At 56.4% G+C, this 18528-nt stretch overlaps 1 protein-coding gene across 4 annotated transcripts in view; it reads right to left on the bottom strand.

The window, feature by feature from the left end:
* NFATC1 (nuclear factor of activated T cells 1) overlaps positions 1-6775 on the bottom strand; it is a 117332-nt gene extending 110557 nt beyond the window's left edge. For 3 of the 4 annotated variants that reach the window (XM_076330656.1, XM_076330657.1, XM_076330658.1), the window contains exon 1: positions 2050-2131. In XM_076330656.1, coding sequence (XP_076186771.1) covers positions 2050-2131 — 82 coding nt within the window. Of the gene's footprint in view, positions 1-2049; positions 2132-6642 lie in introns of those variants that run through there. The other variant, XM_076330655.1, reaches the window with a different exon arrangement.
* Positions 6776-18528: the final 11753 nt, after the last annotated feature.

Here is an 18528-nt window from a genome sequence, read left to right as displayed (position 1 = left end):
CATGTAGAAAGTATGCCCACCAAATATAAAAGCCCCAAAGCCAGAACTAGGAACAGGACCGAGTCCTTGGTTTGTGAGCTAAAAAACCACCAGCTACAACTTCTGAAAAAGCACATTCTTTTCCACAACTTCCATATTTACAAAATTCATCAAATGCACATAGTCAGCATTCGTAACATGCTGAGTTTTTCCTCACCAGGGTGAATTAGACATGTAGAAATAAAATGCCAGTCTTGAGGGACGGGAGATGGAGGTGGCTACAAAGGCATGAAACTGCATCACATAATGCAGCTGTCTAGGGTATTTTGACAGTGCTGATAGGGACGAAAGGAAGGTAAAGCTTTAACGTGGAGTCACTGTCATGACCATGATCCGTAGAGGCCCCCAGGACCAGTGCACTTACTACCAAGACATTTTCAATAGTGTACTTCAATATCCTGAGCCAAACCCCAATATCGGATAGACCAGTGCAGGTCTGCAACAGTTCTGTTCCAACAAATCCACACTTACATTAAGTATAACTAGGACAAGAAATTGGACCCCTTGATTCATGAGCACAACTTCACATATTACATTTCACTTTGTGACAACATAAAAAATTCAGATTTTTTTTTTTCTCTAGTTAATTTCACAGAGCAAAGGTTTTATTCCTTTCTACCATTAACGGGCTGATCCTGCAAAGCACTGGGCACCATCAGTTTTTATTTACATTCTTTAAATAGGAATGCTGAACACCTGCAGCTCAGAGGGGCTTCAGAGAAGGTGAGAGCTAGTTTACATTTCTAAAGATGAAGCCACGTCTCGGTCTGTGTTTAAATTCATGCTTTCAAAACTGCCTAATGGAGTTAGGTACTTTTCTCACTAGGACTTTGACACTTAATTTGCTTAAGCCCCTCCACTTTCCAGGTGTCTAATTACTAGGACACTCATCTGAAAAGCTTGGCGTGAAACTCTTAAAACCACATTTTTCTAAAAACTGAGAAGCTCCTAACAACTATTTGGACACTGACAATGTGCCGGAGAGCTGGGCAATTGGGGAGCATTAGGAAGGGGAGCACTACGCCTTCACCTGCATCCTGGCAGGCTGCGATACGCAGGCAAGGATTTGGGAACCTGCTTCAATTTAAATGCAAAAGATGAAGCACAGACGCAGAGACAGCCTTATTCTGAGGCTGTGTTAAATCATCTACTTGTAGGAGAGCTTTTTATGCTGACCAGCTATTACTGACGCTGTAGCAGTCAACCTCACACCAGGAAATGGCAACTTTCTCTCTCTCTGTCAATTCCAGACTTGTTCGCCTCATCTCCACCTCAAGTATTGTTAAAAGTCATAAAAAAAGACAGCTGGACCGAGACACCAGAGTTGGGAACGGTGTGACCCGTGATAAATTCAGGCCCGTTATTTTTATGTACGGATGACCTTCAAGCTAAACCCTGAGCCCAACCAGCCCCAGCTCACGGGGGAAGGGGAGGGGGGCAGACGTGGTTTTTGAACCGACCCATCTCTGTAGCGGGCAAGACCCAGATCCCACTTCCACCCCCCGGGGGCTTTGGGGGCGGTGAGGGCTGTGCGAGGGGGTCGCCCCCCGCCAGCGCCGGGCAGCCTGCGAGGACAGCCCGGTCGGTCGCAGGCTGCTGGCTGATGGGGGCAGCCGCGCGAGCGGGCAACGCGGGGGTTTGAAGAGCTCAAACAGTACCGAACTTTCAAAAATTAGGCACCGGCCGCCTCCCGAGCCGTCTCCCCTTGCAGGCTCGTCCGGGTGCTGCAAGGGCACGGCGAGGCAGAGCGCCGGGCGCCGGGGCAGGATTTCACTCCCGGCCGCCGCGGCCCCGCTCGCCGCTTCCCGGCGCGGCGCAGACAACAAGCGCCGCCCGGGGCCGGGCCGACCCCGCCGGGCGGGACCGCCGGCTCTCCCGCCCCGCCCGCGCTCCCCCACGGGGGGGGATAACCTTCCCCCCTCCCGAACCGGCCTGCGCAGCGGAGGGCTCCCCGCAGCATCCCTCTGCCAGCACGCCCGGAGGTGCCCCGGCAGCCCCGCCGCGACCCACCTCCGCCGCCGCCCTCATCGCTGTGCTTGAACTCGAAGAGGAAATCGAAGTCAAACTCCTGCTCGGCCTCCACGCCCGTCATGGCTCCCGCCGCGACCCCCGCCACGCTCCGGCACCCAGGCGGCGGCGGCGGCGCAGCCCCCGGCCCGCCCCGTCGGGCCCGCCCCGTCGCGCCCGGACACCTGCTGCCGGCGGGCCGGGCCGAGCTCCCCCTCGGCGGCGGCGGCGGGCTGCGCGCAAGCCCCGTTAAGGCGCAGGACGGCGGCCGCTGCGGGCGGTAACGTGACCCCGGCCCCGACGGGCGGCCTACCTCGCTGCCGCCGCCTCTGATCCGCCCTCCCCCCCCGCTGTTGATGTTTCCGGGTCGAGGCAAACAACCGCGGTGCCCGGCCCCCCTCGCACCCTCCCGCCGGGGCTCTGCCCCTGCAGCGCAGCCTGCGCGCCGCGGGGAGCCCCTCCGAGGCCGCGGCTGCGCCCCTCGCGCGGGGGGCCCGGCACCGGGGGGACCCCGGACCCCCGGCTCGCCGGCTCCCCGGGGGCGGGATGGGGAGGCCGGGGGTAGCCGGGCAGCGGGACTTCACCTGCTCCCGCCCGGCGGTAACTAACTGCCGCAGGTGCCAGGCTCCCGCCAAACGGAGCGGGGCAACGCGGGGCAGCAGCGGCGCTTTCCGCCCTCGGCCGGGGGGCTTCGGGGTGGGGGTGGGGGGGCGCGCGGCTGTGCCCACCCGGCCGGGACACCGGTGTGTCCCCCTCTTCGCTGAGGGCTACTGAGGCTTCCTCCGAGGGTCCCCACCGCGCCGCGTCTGCGAGCCGGGAGGCTTCGCTTTCATTTATTTATTATTTATTTTACTTAGTTGCAGCACCCACTAGTGCCAACTGCTATAAAAAGCGCATTAAAGGGGGACTCGTAACGTTACCGGCTGCCTCTGTGCGCCGGGGAGGGAAAGGTCCCGGGCCGAGGCCACGCACCGGGGGGCGCTTGCAAAGGGCCCCGGTGGCGGTGCGAGACGGCGGGGCGGCAGGGCAGGCACGGCGCTCCCCCGGCCTGCCGCCCCTCCCGCTTGTACGGCTTAAAAATCAATTAAGGAAAAATAAATTAGACTCTTTTTCTGTTTGGAAGTGCACTTCGGTCAGATTACACCGTCCCGTTTGAAAGTCTCCGCCAGGCAAAGGAGCTCCCCGCCCCGGCAGCTCGGCTCGCCCCGACTCTTGAGCTCCCCGAGCTTCAGGCCGGATTTCAAAAGGAATAGTTTTTTAAAGCGGTTATGGAAACGGTATTCCCTTATAAACTCAGGGAATACCATTTTCCAGGCTTATGGCTGAAATCTCCGTTACAAAGTGCCAGGAAAACACAATTTTTTTCCATCAGAGCCCGTTACGCTTTTTCCCCTCCTCGCCGGGACGAGCCGCGCTGCAGTCTCGTCTCTCGCAGGAGCCGGTGGGCATCGGCAGCCCCCGGGGCCGACGGCCCCCGTCCCTGCCCCAGCCCCAGGTCACGCAGGGCCCCTCGGCCCCTCGGCGCTGCCAGCGGACGGCCCCGCCGCGGGGCCGGGCTTTGCCCCGGAGGGGACGGGTTCTGCTTTGGGGCGGAGGTGAGGCAGCCGCCGGGGCGCCGCCATGGGGCTGCCCTCGGTCCCCTGCTTCCCCGAAGCTCCGGGGCTGAGTCACCCGAGTGTGCAAAAGGCCTTGGCAGCAGCGGAACCCCTCCGCCTGCGGCTGCCGCCTTGCCGGGGCCGTGCTCGCCCCGGGATGCCGGAGCAGGCCAGGGGCGGCCCGCCCCAGCCTGGGAGAGGGGCCGCGCCGCAGGGACGAGCGTCCCGCCTTACCCGCGCACGTCCCGCAGCCTCTGCCCCGACGGCGGGGACTGCCGCGCCCCCCGCCCCCTACCCAGGGCCTACGGGCGGGACGGCCGCCTCGCCCCGGCCCCGCGGCGCGGCCCCGCGGTTTCACCGGGCGCACCCCCCCTGCCGCCCCTCCGCCCCGGGCTGTTGTCTGTTCCCCATCTCCCGCCGGGGCGCCCCGGCGGGGGAGGCGAGGAGGAGCTCCCAAGTACCCGCTGCTCTCGCTCCCTGTGCCTCTCCCACATCTGGTACCTGCGAGATGGGTGAATTGTCCCAAACTATTTACGGACGGTTTGATTTGCCAGTGCCGTAAATACTAGCGCTGTCAATGAAACATTTCGATTGGCACCCTTCCCTTGGAGAAAGAGGAAAGGTGTACTACGGAAAGGTAAAACCGAAGTCAGGCCACATGTGGGGACGGAGTAACAGCGTCGCGCCAGTTAACAATCCAGTTTAAATCGGTGCCGTTAAACTGGGGAGAGCGAAACGAGCGGCGGGCGATCTGCCCCGGCGAGGCCATCCCCGTGCCGCCAGGCGCCTTTGCGCTACCCACCGACCGACCCTCCAGCCCAACCGCTGCCGACCGAGCCTCTCCCTGGAGTTAACCTGAGTTGTCCCAGCTCCCCCGGTCGCAGCGCAGGTCCCAGCAGACGGGCCGCGGTAGCTGCAGCCCCGCAGCCTGGAGGAGAATTTCACTTGTACGTGGCGTTAACCCACCGGCATTCTCTGGGGCGAAGGACTTCGCACCTCGCTACGACCCAAATAAAAAAGTGCGGTCCTCCCACCGGGACACTTCGCGAGAGTTTCTTCGCAGGCTAAGCAAGAAATAGAGTATTTTCTTTGATTATCGTAGTTTGGCAACCAAGGGGCACCTTAATTCGCAGGCAGCAATCCTGACTTGCAGGGCTCCCCTACGTATTTCCTGGATTGGGTCACACTTTCTGGCTGGCCTCGTTTTCTCAGTCCCTTACAAAATACATCAACAGGGAAGAGAATTATCAACGAGGGCTGGCGACATTTTAACACGGGCATCAGAAATGCCACAGAAATAAAGAGGGGGCAGTTTGGTGGGGTTTTTTTTTGACAAGAAGCTCCAGTACGCTTTTTGTGTCAGCTGCCTCTGGGTGTAATTTTTAAAAGTTCGTGCATTCACAGCCCTTGAAGCCCAGAGCGCTGGAAACGCCGTGCGTGCAGCCCTCGGAGGTCCGAGCGTGCGAAAGGCACGCAAGCCAATGCTATTAAGTAAAACATAATTAACTTCCATCAAAAAAGGCGCTCGCATGCTTCAAAAGCGGAGCCGCAGTCACAGCCGCGCTTGTAGCTTTTGCACTGGCAGGATCCTGTCAACTGAAATGAACCCCTGGAGTGAAAACATCTGCGTTAAAAAAAAAAAAAAGAAAAGAAAAGAAAAGATGGGTCCTGAGCGCCCGTCCAGCTTTCCGGGGACAAACCCAGGGAGGGGAGCTCCGTTGTCCCACGCTGCGGAATAAACACCGCGGACGTGGACGCGACCCCCCCTCCACTTTTCACAACTTTCTCTTTCCACGACGTGCGGGCTCGCTGTGCCCTGCCCCAGCCCGGCAGGCCATTTTAGCCCCAGCAGCAACAGCAGCAGCAAAGCGGCGGCACCACCAGATCGGAAGGAAACTTGGGAGCCCGGGAGCAGCCGGGGGGGGTGGTGGGGTACGGCAGAGGGCTGCCCCCGGGCCCGCAGCGGGGAGCCGGGAGCTGCCCCGCACCTGCTGCGGCGCGGAGGTGATGCCCAGCTACCGTCTGCGGGGTCCCGCTCCCGGGGCGAGGCGGCGCGGTGGTGCCGAAAGGTGCTGGCAAGGAAAAGCGAGGTGCGAAAGTTTCGCCAGTGGGCAGAGCGGTGCTGGGTAACGATGCTCCGGGGGGAGAAAAATGTCCCGACTGGCACAGGAGAGGCTGAAGCCGGTCCCGGCTCCAGCCAAACGCTGCTCCTGGCAGGACCAAGTCCAGTCCGGACGAGCAGCTACCCGCAAAGCGCTTCGCAAGCCCCGTGCCCACGATCTTTCTCTCTAGCAACCTTGCCGCTGTGTTTTCAGCGCACTTTTCGCAGCAGGGTTACTGCGGGGCATCGAAAGAAGTCGCGACGGAGAACCGTGGTCGCGGGGCAAGCGCTGCCCCGGAGCCGGGCCGGCGGCGGCGGAGAGCCCACTCCCCCCGGGGGCGCGGGGGACCCGCGGCGGCGGAGCCCCGCAGCCGGCCGTGGCGTGCCTGCCTGTTTCGTGCGCCGGGGAGGGCTGGTACGGCGCCTGGCACTGCCCGGGACCCGCTTTTTTAGGAGGCTCCCTCATTTTCCCCAAGAGCGAGGGATGGCTGCAATTACAGCGTGTATCCTGACCTCCCCCAAAACCAAACCCGGGTCTGGGGAGGGAATCCCCGAGCCGCTTCGCAGCGTTTCACCCCGACCGGACCCCGGGCGCCCTCCCAGCCCCGCGCTGGCGGCGAGGAGCGGTGCAGCCCCGCCGCCGCGCTGCCCCGCCGGGCCGGGCCGGCACCGGGAGCGGCACCGGGAGCGGGCGCGGGCGCGGGCCCGGGCCCGGGCCCGGGCCCTGGCCCGGCGGGAGGCGGCCGGGAGCGGCGGCGCGGCCGAGGAGGCGCCGTGCGAGAGGCGAAGGAGACACCTATTGGCAAGCGGCCGCCGGCAAACCTCCGGGCCGCCGCGGGGAAACACCGGGGGACACCGCCGCCCGCCCGCCGCCCGCCCGCCCGCAGCGCCGCCCGTTACCTTCCTCCGCCGCCTTCATGGTGCTGCCGAGCGGGCGGGCGCCGCGCTGCGGGGCCGCCGCCGGCCTCTCTCTCCCGCTGGCTGGGTCCCGCGACGGCGGCGCGGCGGCGGCCGGCGGGGCAGCGCTTGGCATCCACCCGGCGGGGCGGCGGAGCCCCGGCGCCGCGCCCCGGGCCGCTGCCGGCCCCTCGCCGCCTGCCCCGCGCCCGCGCCCCCCGCCCGCCTTCACGCCCCGGGGGCCGGGACCGCGCCGCCCCCGGCGTGGTAGCCGCGCCCGCGGAGGCACAGGAGCTCGCCGCCGCCGCCGCCCCCCCGGGGCCGGGGCATGGAGAGGAGGGCGGGTGTGCGTGGGGACTTCGGAGGCACTGCCCGCGCCGCGGCGGCGGGACGGGGCGGCGGGCGCTGCCCGCCCGCCGGGTGCCGCAGGCGGGGTACGGGGGCGAGTGAGTGTGCGGAGCGGGGAAGTCTCGCTCTGACGCAGGGCTGCGCGCCCGGCGCCGCCTTTTTAAAGCTGGAAAACACCCCCCCACCTCCCTTCCCCTCCCGGCCCCTCTCCCCGCCCCGGCCCCGTGATGTCAGCCGGGCCCCGGCCCCGCCGCCGGCGGGCGGCCAGCGGGAGGCGGGCACCGGCGGGCACCGACGGGCCCCGGCCGCCGCGCCGCCCGCCCGCCCCTCCGCGGGGCACGGCGGCCGCCCGGCCCCCCGCCCGCCCAGCCCCAGCCCCGCCGCCGCCTGCGGGGTCCCGGCAGCCTGCGGGAGCCGAGTGCCCCCCTCGGGGGAGCGGGCGGCGCGCCGGGGTCGCGAAGTGAAGGAGGGGAAGGAGGGGAGCCGGGGGAGAGAGGGAGGCAGGCAGAGAGGGGGAAAAAAAAAGCGAGGCAGCCTCGCATGCTGAAATCATTATGTGAAAAATCGCAGGCTTCCCCCGCTGTGGAAATTTGGAAAAGAGCATCAACTGGCAGGCGAGAGAAAGGAAAATCCCATTCTGCTAAATTACTAACAGACCCGGTGGACTCGGTTTCAGTCGCTTCAGATTTATTATTATTATTTTATTTATTATTATTCTGTAAATATCTCAGCAACACAGTTGTATCTCATCACTTCGTAGCGGGGGGAAGGAGAGGTTTCCAACCCACAGCGGCTCCTCCTCCCGCCTCCCACCTCCGGGATGCCCCGTCCCGGCCCCCGACGCGGCCGTGACACCCCGGCACAGGCAGGAGCCGCCCGGGCGGGGGCTGCCGGGAGGGGCCGCGCCGCCCCCGCCTCTGCCGCTTCGAGCCCCGTTCCCCTCGCTCCGCGCTCCCCCTTAGTCCTCCCTCTGCCCCCACAGCTGGCAGGAGGGGACCATACTTTCCTGTTGGAATTGGACGGCGGCGTGCGGAGAGTTGGGGTGGTTTTGAACATATCTGGTGTATGAAGAGAAAAAAAAATCATAAATCTAGTGCATGACACCCATATGTGGTTGAAAATAAACCCAATATAAACGAAATCCTGTCTGCTCCTGGGGAACAGGAGGCCGCGGCTGATTCTTCGGGGCGAGCTCCTCCACTAAATCATGGTGGAACACGGTCCGCTCCAAAGAGCGCGCCCGGCGAGGAGCACAGGCCCAACCCCCCCTTCCGTCCCCTCGGATGGGGAAAAACCCAAACCAAAACACAAAGGGCGACGTTTTCCTTCCAAGGAAAACTGAACGGGAAAAAAGAGGGAAAACCCCTCAACCCCCCAGCGGCATCGTCCCCAACCTTGAGGCCTCCCCTCAGGCACTCGAGGTGGGTCTCCTGGACGTGGCGAACGGGGAGCTCGGCGCCCGACGCCCGCGCAGAGGTGCGGAGCGGCCGCGGGCGCGGAGCGGGATGTGGCGGGCCCCCGCCGCGCCGAGGCGCCGCCAGGGGGCGCTGCGGAGCGGGGCGGGCGCGGGGCGGCCCCGCAGCGCCCCCCCCCGACGGCGCGGCCCCGGTGCGGCGCGGCGGCGGTCGGCGCTAGCGGCGGGGCGGGGGCGGCGCGGGGGCCGTTTCCCGCCGGTCCCGCCTGCGCCCGGACGGCTGCCGGAGCTGCCCGACGGGGGTGGGGGGCGCGGGGGAGATCCCGGCGCCTTCCCGGGAGGCCGGAGCGGGTGTGAAGCGCGGGGCGGGCGGGCGGGAGCCGCGCTCCCCTCGGTGGGACTCTCCTTTCCTGCCCGCCCCCCCGCTCCCCGCTGAAATGACGGAATCCCCCGTCTGTTTCCTCCTGTTTAATGCCGTTGCCCGGACCACCGTGGCCCCGCTCCAAGGCCCCGCCAGCCGGCGCAGGCAGCCGGCGGCGGCGGCGCAGCGCGGGACCCGCGGCCGCCCCCCGCCCCGGCCCCGCCGCTCCGGTCCCGCTCCCGGTGTCGGCCCCGCCGCCCCCGCCGCCCCGCGCTGCTGCCCCGGGGCCGCCCGCCGCCGCCCCGCCTCCTCCCGCTGCTCCTCTTCCCTTTCCCCTGCGCCTCCCGCCCGCCTCCCCAAGTTTGTTTACAGCCGCTACTAGGAGAGACTGTTACACGGAGCTTATTTTGGGAGCTGGTGATGACTAACGAAGTTAAAAGGAGCTTAGTACAGAAAACAACCTTATTTTTAGACGGCTGTTGTTTCAGTGGATTATTGTAGCGAATGCACCCTGGCCGTTTTAAAAAGCCACTTCCCAGATGCCAAGTCTTTTCTCCTGCGCTGCCGCCGAGGCGCGCACGCCTGGCCGGCCCCTCCATTATTTGCTTCGCTTTCCTACATCTACTGGCTAAACCCTACCCGTAATTGCTATGGCTACAATTGGTCTTAACTAATTCGGACTTTCCGACACACAAACCTACAACTCTTTCCACAGAAGAAAAAAAGAGGGGGGAAAAAAAGGAAAAAAAAAAAAAAAGAAAAAAAAGTCTTGGACTATTTGGAGCAATTTACGGTGACCTCCAGCACAGGGTCAGCAGGGACCTGAAACGGGATCCCCCTTGCCTTTTGAGGCAGGACTAGCTCTTCTGTAGGACTCCTTCACCTCCCAGGTGCAAGATGAGAGAGGCAGGTCTCTGCGTTTAGCTTCATCTCAAGCAGTCCCCTGGGCCGCAGGGTGACGGCGCTGCCCACTACAGCCGACGTGCTGGGAGAGGTTGGCAGTGCACAACAGGGAGATGTGGCTGTTCCCGCTGCCTCGTTCCCCATCACCCCTCTTCTCCCCATGTGGGAATCGCCGCATGGCAGCTCAGGCACTAAGACCAGACACGGGGCTCCCCGTGTCCAAGGCCAGTCCCTTGCCGACCAGCCCTAATCCCTTGCGGGTAATTCATGGCAGAGCTGGAGGGATCTCAACAGGCTCTGCTCCGCTGGATGCATGGGGCTGAGCAGATGTGTACCCCAGCAAGAAAGCCTCCCTTGTCACCGGTGCTGTGCCAGGCCGTGTCTCACCCCCCTTCACCGCCGTGCAGCCAGCCTTCTCCAGCTTTCCACGTGAGCGCTTCCGCTGGTCCCTCTTTCATCACAGTCCATCTCCGCCGCAGAGAGTTGTACGGGCTCCCCGGGCAGTCCCTTTCCATCCGCTCCCCTCCCCTCCAATGCTGGAGCCGCCTGCGGCCCCTGGAGCCCATGTTGGCTTTCCCTGCGCAGCTTGGCCATCCGACACGTGCTTCCTCCGAACCGCACACACCACTCCTTTGCTGCGGGAAGGAGCCAAATGCCACCGGCTTCAGTGGGTACTTTTTGATTACTTTCTATCCCTTCTGTTCATCTTTGCAAGCAAAGCTACAAATTTGTCCTCTGTCCTCAGCTCTTGCATGTAAATGTAGTGCTATCCTTTAAAAAAAAAAACCACCCCAAAACCTAAGGAGTATTTATACAGGATGTTTTAATCACCGAAGAGTCTGATTCATGCTCACTACATTAGTTTCACATTATATTAAATTGTGTGAGTGTGCGTATTCCCTCAGCAGACTGGGAGGGATGGTTTGCATGGAGCTTTGTACACAGTAGCTACAGTATTTCTCAGGGAACCTCTAATTCAACCAAAATGCCTTAGTTATCGCCTCACCGGAGGATATAGGTTAGTAGCACGGCACAACAGACAGGCAGGGCTGCTGTTCCTGACTTGCACCCTGACCTGCTTGCAAGACTTGGGACAAATTGTTTCTCCACGTGGTGTCCTGTAAAATGAGAACCTTTCAGCTTTGCCGGCACAAAAGTGTTTTTAAAGCAGGGCGGGGGGGACCTCTCTCTCCAATGTTTACCAATATCAAACATTTTCTTAGAATAAATGCACAGAATCCCATAACCCAAGATACTGATCAGAAAAAGCCACCCATGCTCTGCACAGAAATTTTGTTCTGGTTTGGGCTTCTTGCCCTTATATCCTTATAGCCTTTTATATCTAACATATGTAATAATGGCCATCTCCTCAGGGTCTCCGCACCCATCTTTTGGGTCTTGGCAGCTTCAAAAGCATCAGCATCTGTTCAGAATTTCGTTCATTGTAACAAAAGATTTATAAGTCTCAAGCCTCCCTAACCAAGTCCCTAATTAAAGTCTTTCTAATCCCCTGCTTTGAAAATTGTAACAAGATTTGCTGGAAAGTGAGAGAGCACATGGCCAGTGTTTGTGGCCAGTACCGCACCATTTTGAAAACTTATCCACAAACCTTTCAAACAAGGCACAGAGCACACCTGAGCGGTGGCCAGTTGCTGCCCGAAGCCCCCCAAAGTTAGAAGTTGATGCAAAGGCAGGGGCTGGGCTCAGCCCCCCATCCCCCAGACACAGCCTCTTTCACAGGCTGCCAGAAATCATTTCACCACTTTTAAGGTGCATTGCACTTGGCAGGACAAATGCCAGAGGAGGAATTTTGTGTGCTTGAATAATGTTGTAATTTACCTTATAACCGGTCTCATTACGACGTTGAGTGCTCTGTTGATTTACCTGGCTTTTGATTTAGTGGACTCTTTTTAAACGACTATTTAGGAATGCAGCCAGGGACTGCAGGCAAAGGACCTTAAACCTTTTCGGAGCTACAGTCACCCATTCAGACACCGACTTTTTAAAATTGACAGACAGCAGACAGCCACACCAGACCCATAGACAGAAAGCTGCAGCTGAATTAAACTGAGATGTTAGTTCAGAGAAATAATTTCATAATGATACACGCTGTGTCGGTGCTGCTTTGTTTCCTTTTGGGTTTGCCCCTTCTACAAACCCGAATCGCGAGCAAGTACGTGCCTTGTGCTCTGGGCGGACCCCTCGCTGCTGGCTGGGGTCAATGTGCAGCATCTCCTCCCTGTGGCTGGCCCGGAATGAGGTGGGTGCCAGCAGTGGGCTGAATCCTGGCTCTGTTGTGTGACCCTGGGGTCCCACCATGGCGATTCAGGTACTCCCTTCCTATGACAAAACAACCATCAAAAGTGAAAATACTGATACTCTGCATTTCTTCCTGGACACTACCAATGAAATGTGCAATATGGTGGGTGGTTAAAAAATAAGAGCATGTGTAACGCTCTGTTTGTAAAATAGTACTAAAGAATTGGCAAATTTTTATACTTGTGCAGTATAGACAGACTTGGAAAGGAGCAGTGACGAAGTTTTCTAGCAGACAACGTATTTTAGCTCTGGAAATATTTCATGTGTTTCAGACTTCCCCAGTTGCTGGTACAGAGGGTGGTAACAAGTTTTTTGCCTCACTCTAAAGTACTTAATGAAGGAAAGGCTAGTTGGGTACAGAGGGACTCTCAAGCTGGCAGCAGAGCAGACCTTTCTCCAGGGGAAGGGAAACTTCAGATTTACGACGTCTGCAGGAGACTGGGACCCGTGGTAGGTATCAGTTCCTACACACTGCAGGGATGGTGGCTTTCACCTCATCCATCCTCCGAGGTGCGGGATCGCACCTTCATTTTCAGGCAGTGCAAAGCAGTTTTTTCCAGATGTCTGTGTTCCATCTGTAGGAGTTGGAGTTGCTGCAGGAGGCTTTGTGGAGGCGGTGACCCAGGAGGACGGACACGAGGCCCGGGCTGGCTGCACGTGCAGCAGTGCTGCTTCACCCGGCAGCCCAGGGGTCAGCGGCTGAGACCGTGGTGGTCAGGAGTTAGGAAAGGCTGCACGTGGCTCTTCCGCTGCAAAAGGGGCTCCTTTCCCTCTTGACAAGGCGTAAGCTCTACATCCCCTGGAAAGTCTGCTTTTAGTGACAGGCCCCTGTAACTCTTTCTCGTCCTCTCCCCTCTGCCGGTAGTTGGTCCGAGTGCATGTCCCCCAGAGCCAGAGAAGACCTAGGCCGATCTGATTTACACCAAAGGTGGCACGTGTTGTTGAGCTGTGGTCACAACCAAGTGCCTGGGGGGGCCCAAACATGTCCTTGGATGTCTCTGCCAAGACACGTGCTACCGTAGCATCTCCTCTTGGATCCAAGGCTCCGTGTCCCAACACACAGAACAGGTCTGGCAGTGGTGAAGTACCCTTTGTAGCCTCCCTCTCTCTAATCAAGGACCGTCCTGTTTCAGGCTGGGTTCAATGTCGAGAGCACCCTGGTTGCCACATGGAACGAGCAACCCGATGTGAAGTCCTGGACTCCCCAGCTGCAGCACGAGCCCTCTTTTCCAAAATCTCAGCTGAGCTATTATTTACTTGTCGGGCTGCTGCTATCCCTGCTGCTCCTGAGCACCAGCCTGAGTCTTTTCCTTCATTAGTTTCCTCCTGCTCTAGTTCATTAAACTTGCATTTAAATGTGCTATTGGTTCTCCCTAAACGAATAACCTTCCATTTTGCAATATTGAATTCCTTTGTATTAGCCTGTTCCCCCAGCGTCTCCAAATCCTCCTGTAGTCTGGTGCATTCCTGAAATTTATCAGCAGCCTCCCCTCCTATCATGATGTCATCTGCATCTGGACACCCAGCATATCGTGCCAACCTCGGGCTCATTTGCACAAAACTCTTAAACAGAACAAGTCCCGGCACCGAGCCCCAGGAGATCTGGCCTGTTAGCTCTCTTCGCATGCACAGTCCTATTTATTGCACTTCTCTCTTCTCTAACCCAAGTTTATCCTTCTAATATCAATACTCCAATACTTGTATACTTTTTACTGACCTCATTTTCTGATGCGGAGTCAGTAACGTTGTTAAAACTCCAGCAAACACAAAATCATTGCTTTAAACTTTTCTGGGCTCACCTTCACAAACTTTATGAATAGGATTTGGAGTACTCTAGCAGCAATTTTGAGTATGGCCCCTTGTGCCAGATACTTGCAAACACCAGTCCCTGCTCCCTCTTTCCCAAGTACTTTCAGCATGATAGGACAACCTAGGGGATGAGAGGTATTGAGGGAGAAAGGAAATATTTTCCAGGTGATGAAATGAGGTGCCAAGGTTTTATTCACTCACTTGTGGCTATGCGCTATTGAGGAGCATCCTTTACATTTCATGTAAAGTAGGTAATAATGAACTACATCCCAATGGTGTAAAGCAATATACTCTCCCCCCCTCTTATTTTCACCAAACATTGAGCTGCTCAGTCTTTCCAAAGGCAGTGGCCTTGGACAGGGACAAAACTGGGAGCTCTTCAGCCTAAAAGATGAAATGATAGGAAACTTGTGCTATTGGAAATGAAGGGTTGTGATGGAGATGCTGAACGCAGATGTCTCCAGCTGCCTGCAACGTACTACTTCAATAGTGACGGCAAGTTTCATACACAGTATTCAGCGGTACCTAGGTCACGGCTGAACAGCACCAGCTGCGGAGTCAGGGGCACCTCAGTGGTGGGCTGGCTTTGATCCTAGCTCCCAGTCCAACTTTGTGCAACCCTGCCTGCTCTGGCTGTCCAGGGATGCCATGGACCTCGGCTAAATCCTGTTTCTCACAGAAATGCCCCGTGAATGAGGGGTTTCTGAGGAGCCCTTTGATCAGCTTGGCAGAGCCAGAATCTTCTCTTTACCAGGGGGATCATGAAAGGCTGGCAAGAGATTGGGCTTTTAACATATACCTTTCCTTCTTCACAGCTTGAATTGTATCTATCTCCCTCATTCTTTTCACACCATATTTCATGCACAATGGGTGTTTTCTTTATAGGGATGATTTGGCTGAGGGGACCAGCATCCTGAAATGGATTGCCAGAGTCCTACAGTTTGGTCAAGGATGCAAGTGTTTGGTTCTTCATGTAACAAAATGACGAACGAGCCCAATGCCTTTGTTCCATGAGCTAATGGCAGCCTTCCTGTTTTGTGACATCCCTGCATGCTGAAATAGCTATCTTGAAGAACAAATGCTGAAAATTAAAATCTTCTTGAGTCAAGCTTCCTCATTAGCAGCCTGCCTGGCTAGACTCTACCTGATTATTTTTTGCTGGTGTGTAGCTGTAAAGAGAAAACCAAGGAGAAAAATAGGCAATTAAAATGCATTAAATTGATTTCCAAATGAGTATGCAGAACCAGAAAGTCTCAGGAAGAACCCCATCTCTTCTCTTGCATCTGTTGCTGTATGTGAGAGTGCAAATTCACTAGCAACTAGAACAAGACACATTTGCAAACATTAGTAGGGTCAAACTTCTATCTAGGATCCCTCAGTCAAGTCTCTGAAAATCAAATGTGTTAAGTCATTGCAGCTCCTTGGCACACATTGCAGAGCAGGACTTCTCAAAGGCCACGCAAAAGTTTTTCAGGATGAACTCCTCAGCCCCAGCAGTTCAAACATGAGACTCTCAGCTCTGCAAAGCCAGAGAATCATTTTCCTCATCATTAAGAAAAATGCCGAAAAGCACCTCAAGATTCCTCTGCTCTACATCGTGTTCCAGCGCAACAGTGAAACCACAAGCATTATGAAACCACACAACCTCCTGACACCAGGCACTGGGTCTGCTCTGTGACTCAGGTCTCATCAACAGACTGTTCCACCTCAACTTAATGCAGATGTATCAAATGCAAGCGTGGAACAGTTAAACAAAACCATGAAGATGATACAGATTAATCTCTTCCTCTTCTTTGCTTCCAGGACTTTCCTCTCCCTACTCCCTTCCTTCCAAGAGTCCAATTAAATTTATTTTCAGGTTGCTTTTTAAGCACACTAAGCAAATTACGAAATTAAAGAAGCCTCTCAACTGCGGTGTGCGAGAATGAGGCTCCCCCCAGACGTGTGTGTGGTGCAAGGGAAAACAAACTGCATAGACAGATACATGCAGACAGTAATGCCTTTGTTAAGTTAAGAGGTAGAGCAACGGCAGAACAACCTCCCTGACCTACCGATGCAGGCTGGATCTATCCACCAAGCTTATTCTGGGGAAGGCAGATGTGAAAAGACAGACCAAAGACTGGGGCTGAAAATTGGTTCACAGGACACTTTGGGACTTCTGCTGAAGAATCCATCGCTAGAGATGAGTCTTTGAGATTGAAGCCACTTGCATTTACTGCTGAAGGGCTGCTGCCTGCTTGCTGCCCAGCACTGATGCATTGAGCAGTCCGTAAGAGCTGTGCCACAATGAAATACTTTTCTTGGTGTTTCTCAGGTTACATGAGTCAAAACTGTCAAGTCTGGAAGTCTGGGACTTGGCTCCAAGTTTTGCTGGCTGCACTCCAATAAGTGGATGCAGACCGATTTTACAGAAGTGGCCAGCAACCTCTAGCAGGACAAAGAAAGGCCATTCCCACCCACACATAGCCTCTGCTCCCACCCCTGGAAAGCTCCTCCACTTGTCACTGGGCTGCAGAGGTCCAGTGCTGCACAGAACTCTGGAGCACCTCGTCCAGAAGCTCCCGTCTCTGGTCACTGCTCTCTGAATGCCAACAGGTATAGAGTGACCCAAGGGATCAGACAAAAAGAGGCCCCAGAAATTGTGCACGCATGGGCACATACACACATACATAACTATCTCCTCCATTTGGAGTTCATGGCTGGCTAGACTTGGTGACCTCAAGGTAAAAATTTGACTTGAGGAGGGATCTGAAGGTGGTTCAGGGTGACTGCTGCCTGGGTACAAAGCCCAGTAAAAGACACCTCTTATATCCTGGGATTGGTTTGGATGAACAGCCAAGATAGGGTTTAAGGCTGGTATCAGTGGTAGATCAGAGGAGGGTAAAGGCAGGGTAGTAAGAGATCAGCTTGGGATAAGTATGGAGGGGCCAAAGCATGAGCTTCCAGTTCAGTGATGAAGGTCTTTCAGGAACATTGGTGCGAAGATCTGGAGTGGGGTAGGAGTAGGCAGGGGAAGTGCTGCCAGAATGTTGGTTCACGGACCCAACCACAATGCTGGGTCTGGTACAGCAGTCCCATGGACTTCGATGATTCAGAAGTTGCAAGGAGGGGAACGTCTTGCTGAGATGAAACATCCTGCCCTGCTAGGAGCACAGGAACTTGTTGCTTCTGATGGTTGGCACTACTGGCTGACAAATCTGGCAAAAAGCAGTTAATGAGGGCCCTGACATGAAGTCTGTCCTGACCCAGCTGTCTTCACGGCTACTGGAACACCATCCACAGGTTATCACAGTAAATGCTACCTGGGGTAGTTTTCTCTTAAGGTTTTTTCTCCTCCCTTCACCCAACTAAAAGTTCAATAGAAACCAAAAACTTGCTTCAGAGGGTGAAGGCACTGAATGCCCAAGACTTTTAGTTTGAAGCCAGCCTAGATGGACTGCTGTCAGAAACCCCTCCACCTTTCAACACCCACACTGATAAATTAGCCTGTCAGGCAGAGACTGCATCCCCAGCAGTAGACGTTGGGATGATGATGTTTGACAATGACTGCGCTGGAAATAAATCCTTTCCATGACTGATTTCTGTCTCGTCTGTAAGATTTAAGACTAAGCCATTAAGGAAACTTTTCTTTCCCATATTACTGAAACACAATTTTAGAAAACGGGCACTGCGTACCTTGAAAGAGGGGATTTTTTGGTTGGTTATTATGACCGTGGAAGTGGGATTTTACTTATTTGTTAGCTTCCACCGCCCCCTTCTGGCTTGTGTAAAAGTACCAGCTTTCACAAGAAAGTTCCTGCAATTCCCTTAGAAATAAAATAGTAAGGCAACTCCCTCGTATTTATTGATGTTGACTCTGACCTCCTTAAACGCATCAGTCATTCAAACAGAACCCGAGACCGTTTCTGGAACGCGTGGATGCTGAATTAGAAGGGAAAGGATGCAGGTGCTGCTTCTGACTGGGTTAAAAGGGCAGGCGGCGTGTGAAACCGTGCTGGCATGGAGAGTTGTACAGCCGTTCTCTCTCTCTGCCTTTGACTCCCTAGCACTAGTTTACAGCTATTTCAATCATAATGCTGTGCTAAGAAATTTCAGTTCTATCGATTAAGTTTCACACTAATCACCTCTGACAGTGTGACCGTGCTTTCCATCGACAGGATTAACAACAAGTATTCAAGCAGTTCATGCGCTGGAAGACAGGCAAAGCAAAGAACTGACAGCCAGGCCCTGGCAGGGGAACTCACGGGGCAATGTAAGGGGGCAGAGCAGGAGGTGGGACCTGTTCAAACCAGTACCAAGCCAGAGTACCAAGTCAGAGCTTTGAGCAGGACAGAAGCCCCTGTAGATGTATTTCCTTTACTCAGAAGTGCACATATTTGCATAAGATTGCAGTCATCAGGAGGAGGAGAAGAAAATTGAGTGACAGGTATGGAATTACACTGAAGTTAACCAACTAACTTCTAGAGTGACCACTCCTGAATATAGCAAAAAACCACACTGTATTTTCATGAAAAAAATTAAAACACAAGTGAAGCAATCCCTAAGGTGAAGTGCTACTCAAACAAAAGTGGGATGATCAAGTCTCAGGTTAAAAGTGAAGTCCTTCCTTCACTCTGTGTAAATGACACCATCAAGCCCCCATATACCCAAGATTTTAAGTTAGCAGATTTACCACCTTGATGAAAGTTCTGCCTCCTTGTAAGAAAAAGGTACCATTTCTTTCCTCCCAAGTCAC

This window comes from Aptenodytes patagonicus, chromosome 2 (genome assembly GCF_965638725.1).
Source record: "Aptenodytes patagonicus chromosome 2, bAptPat1.pri.cur, whole genome shotgun sequence".
NCBI lineage: Eukaryota > Metazoa > Chordata > Aves > Sphenisciformes > Spheniscidae > Aptenodytes > Aptenodytes patagonicus.
This window is presented reverse-complemented; position numbering and strand designations above follow the sequence as displayed.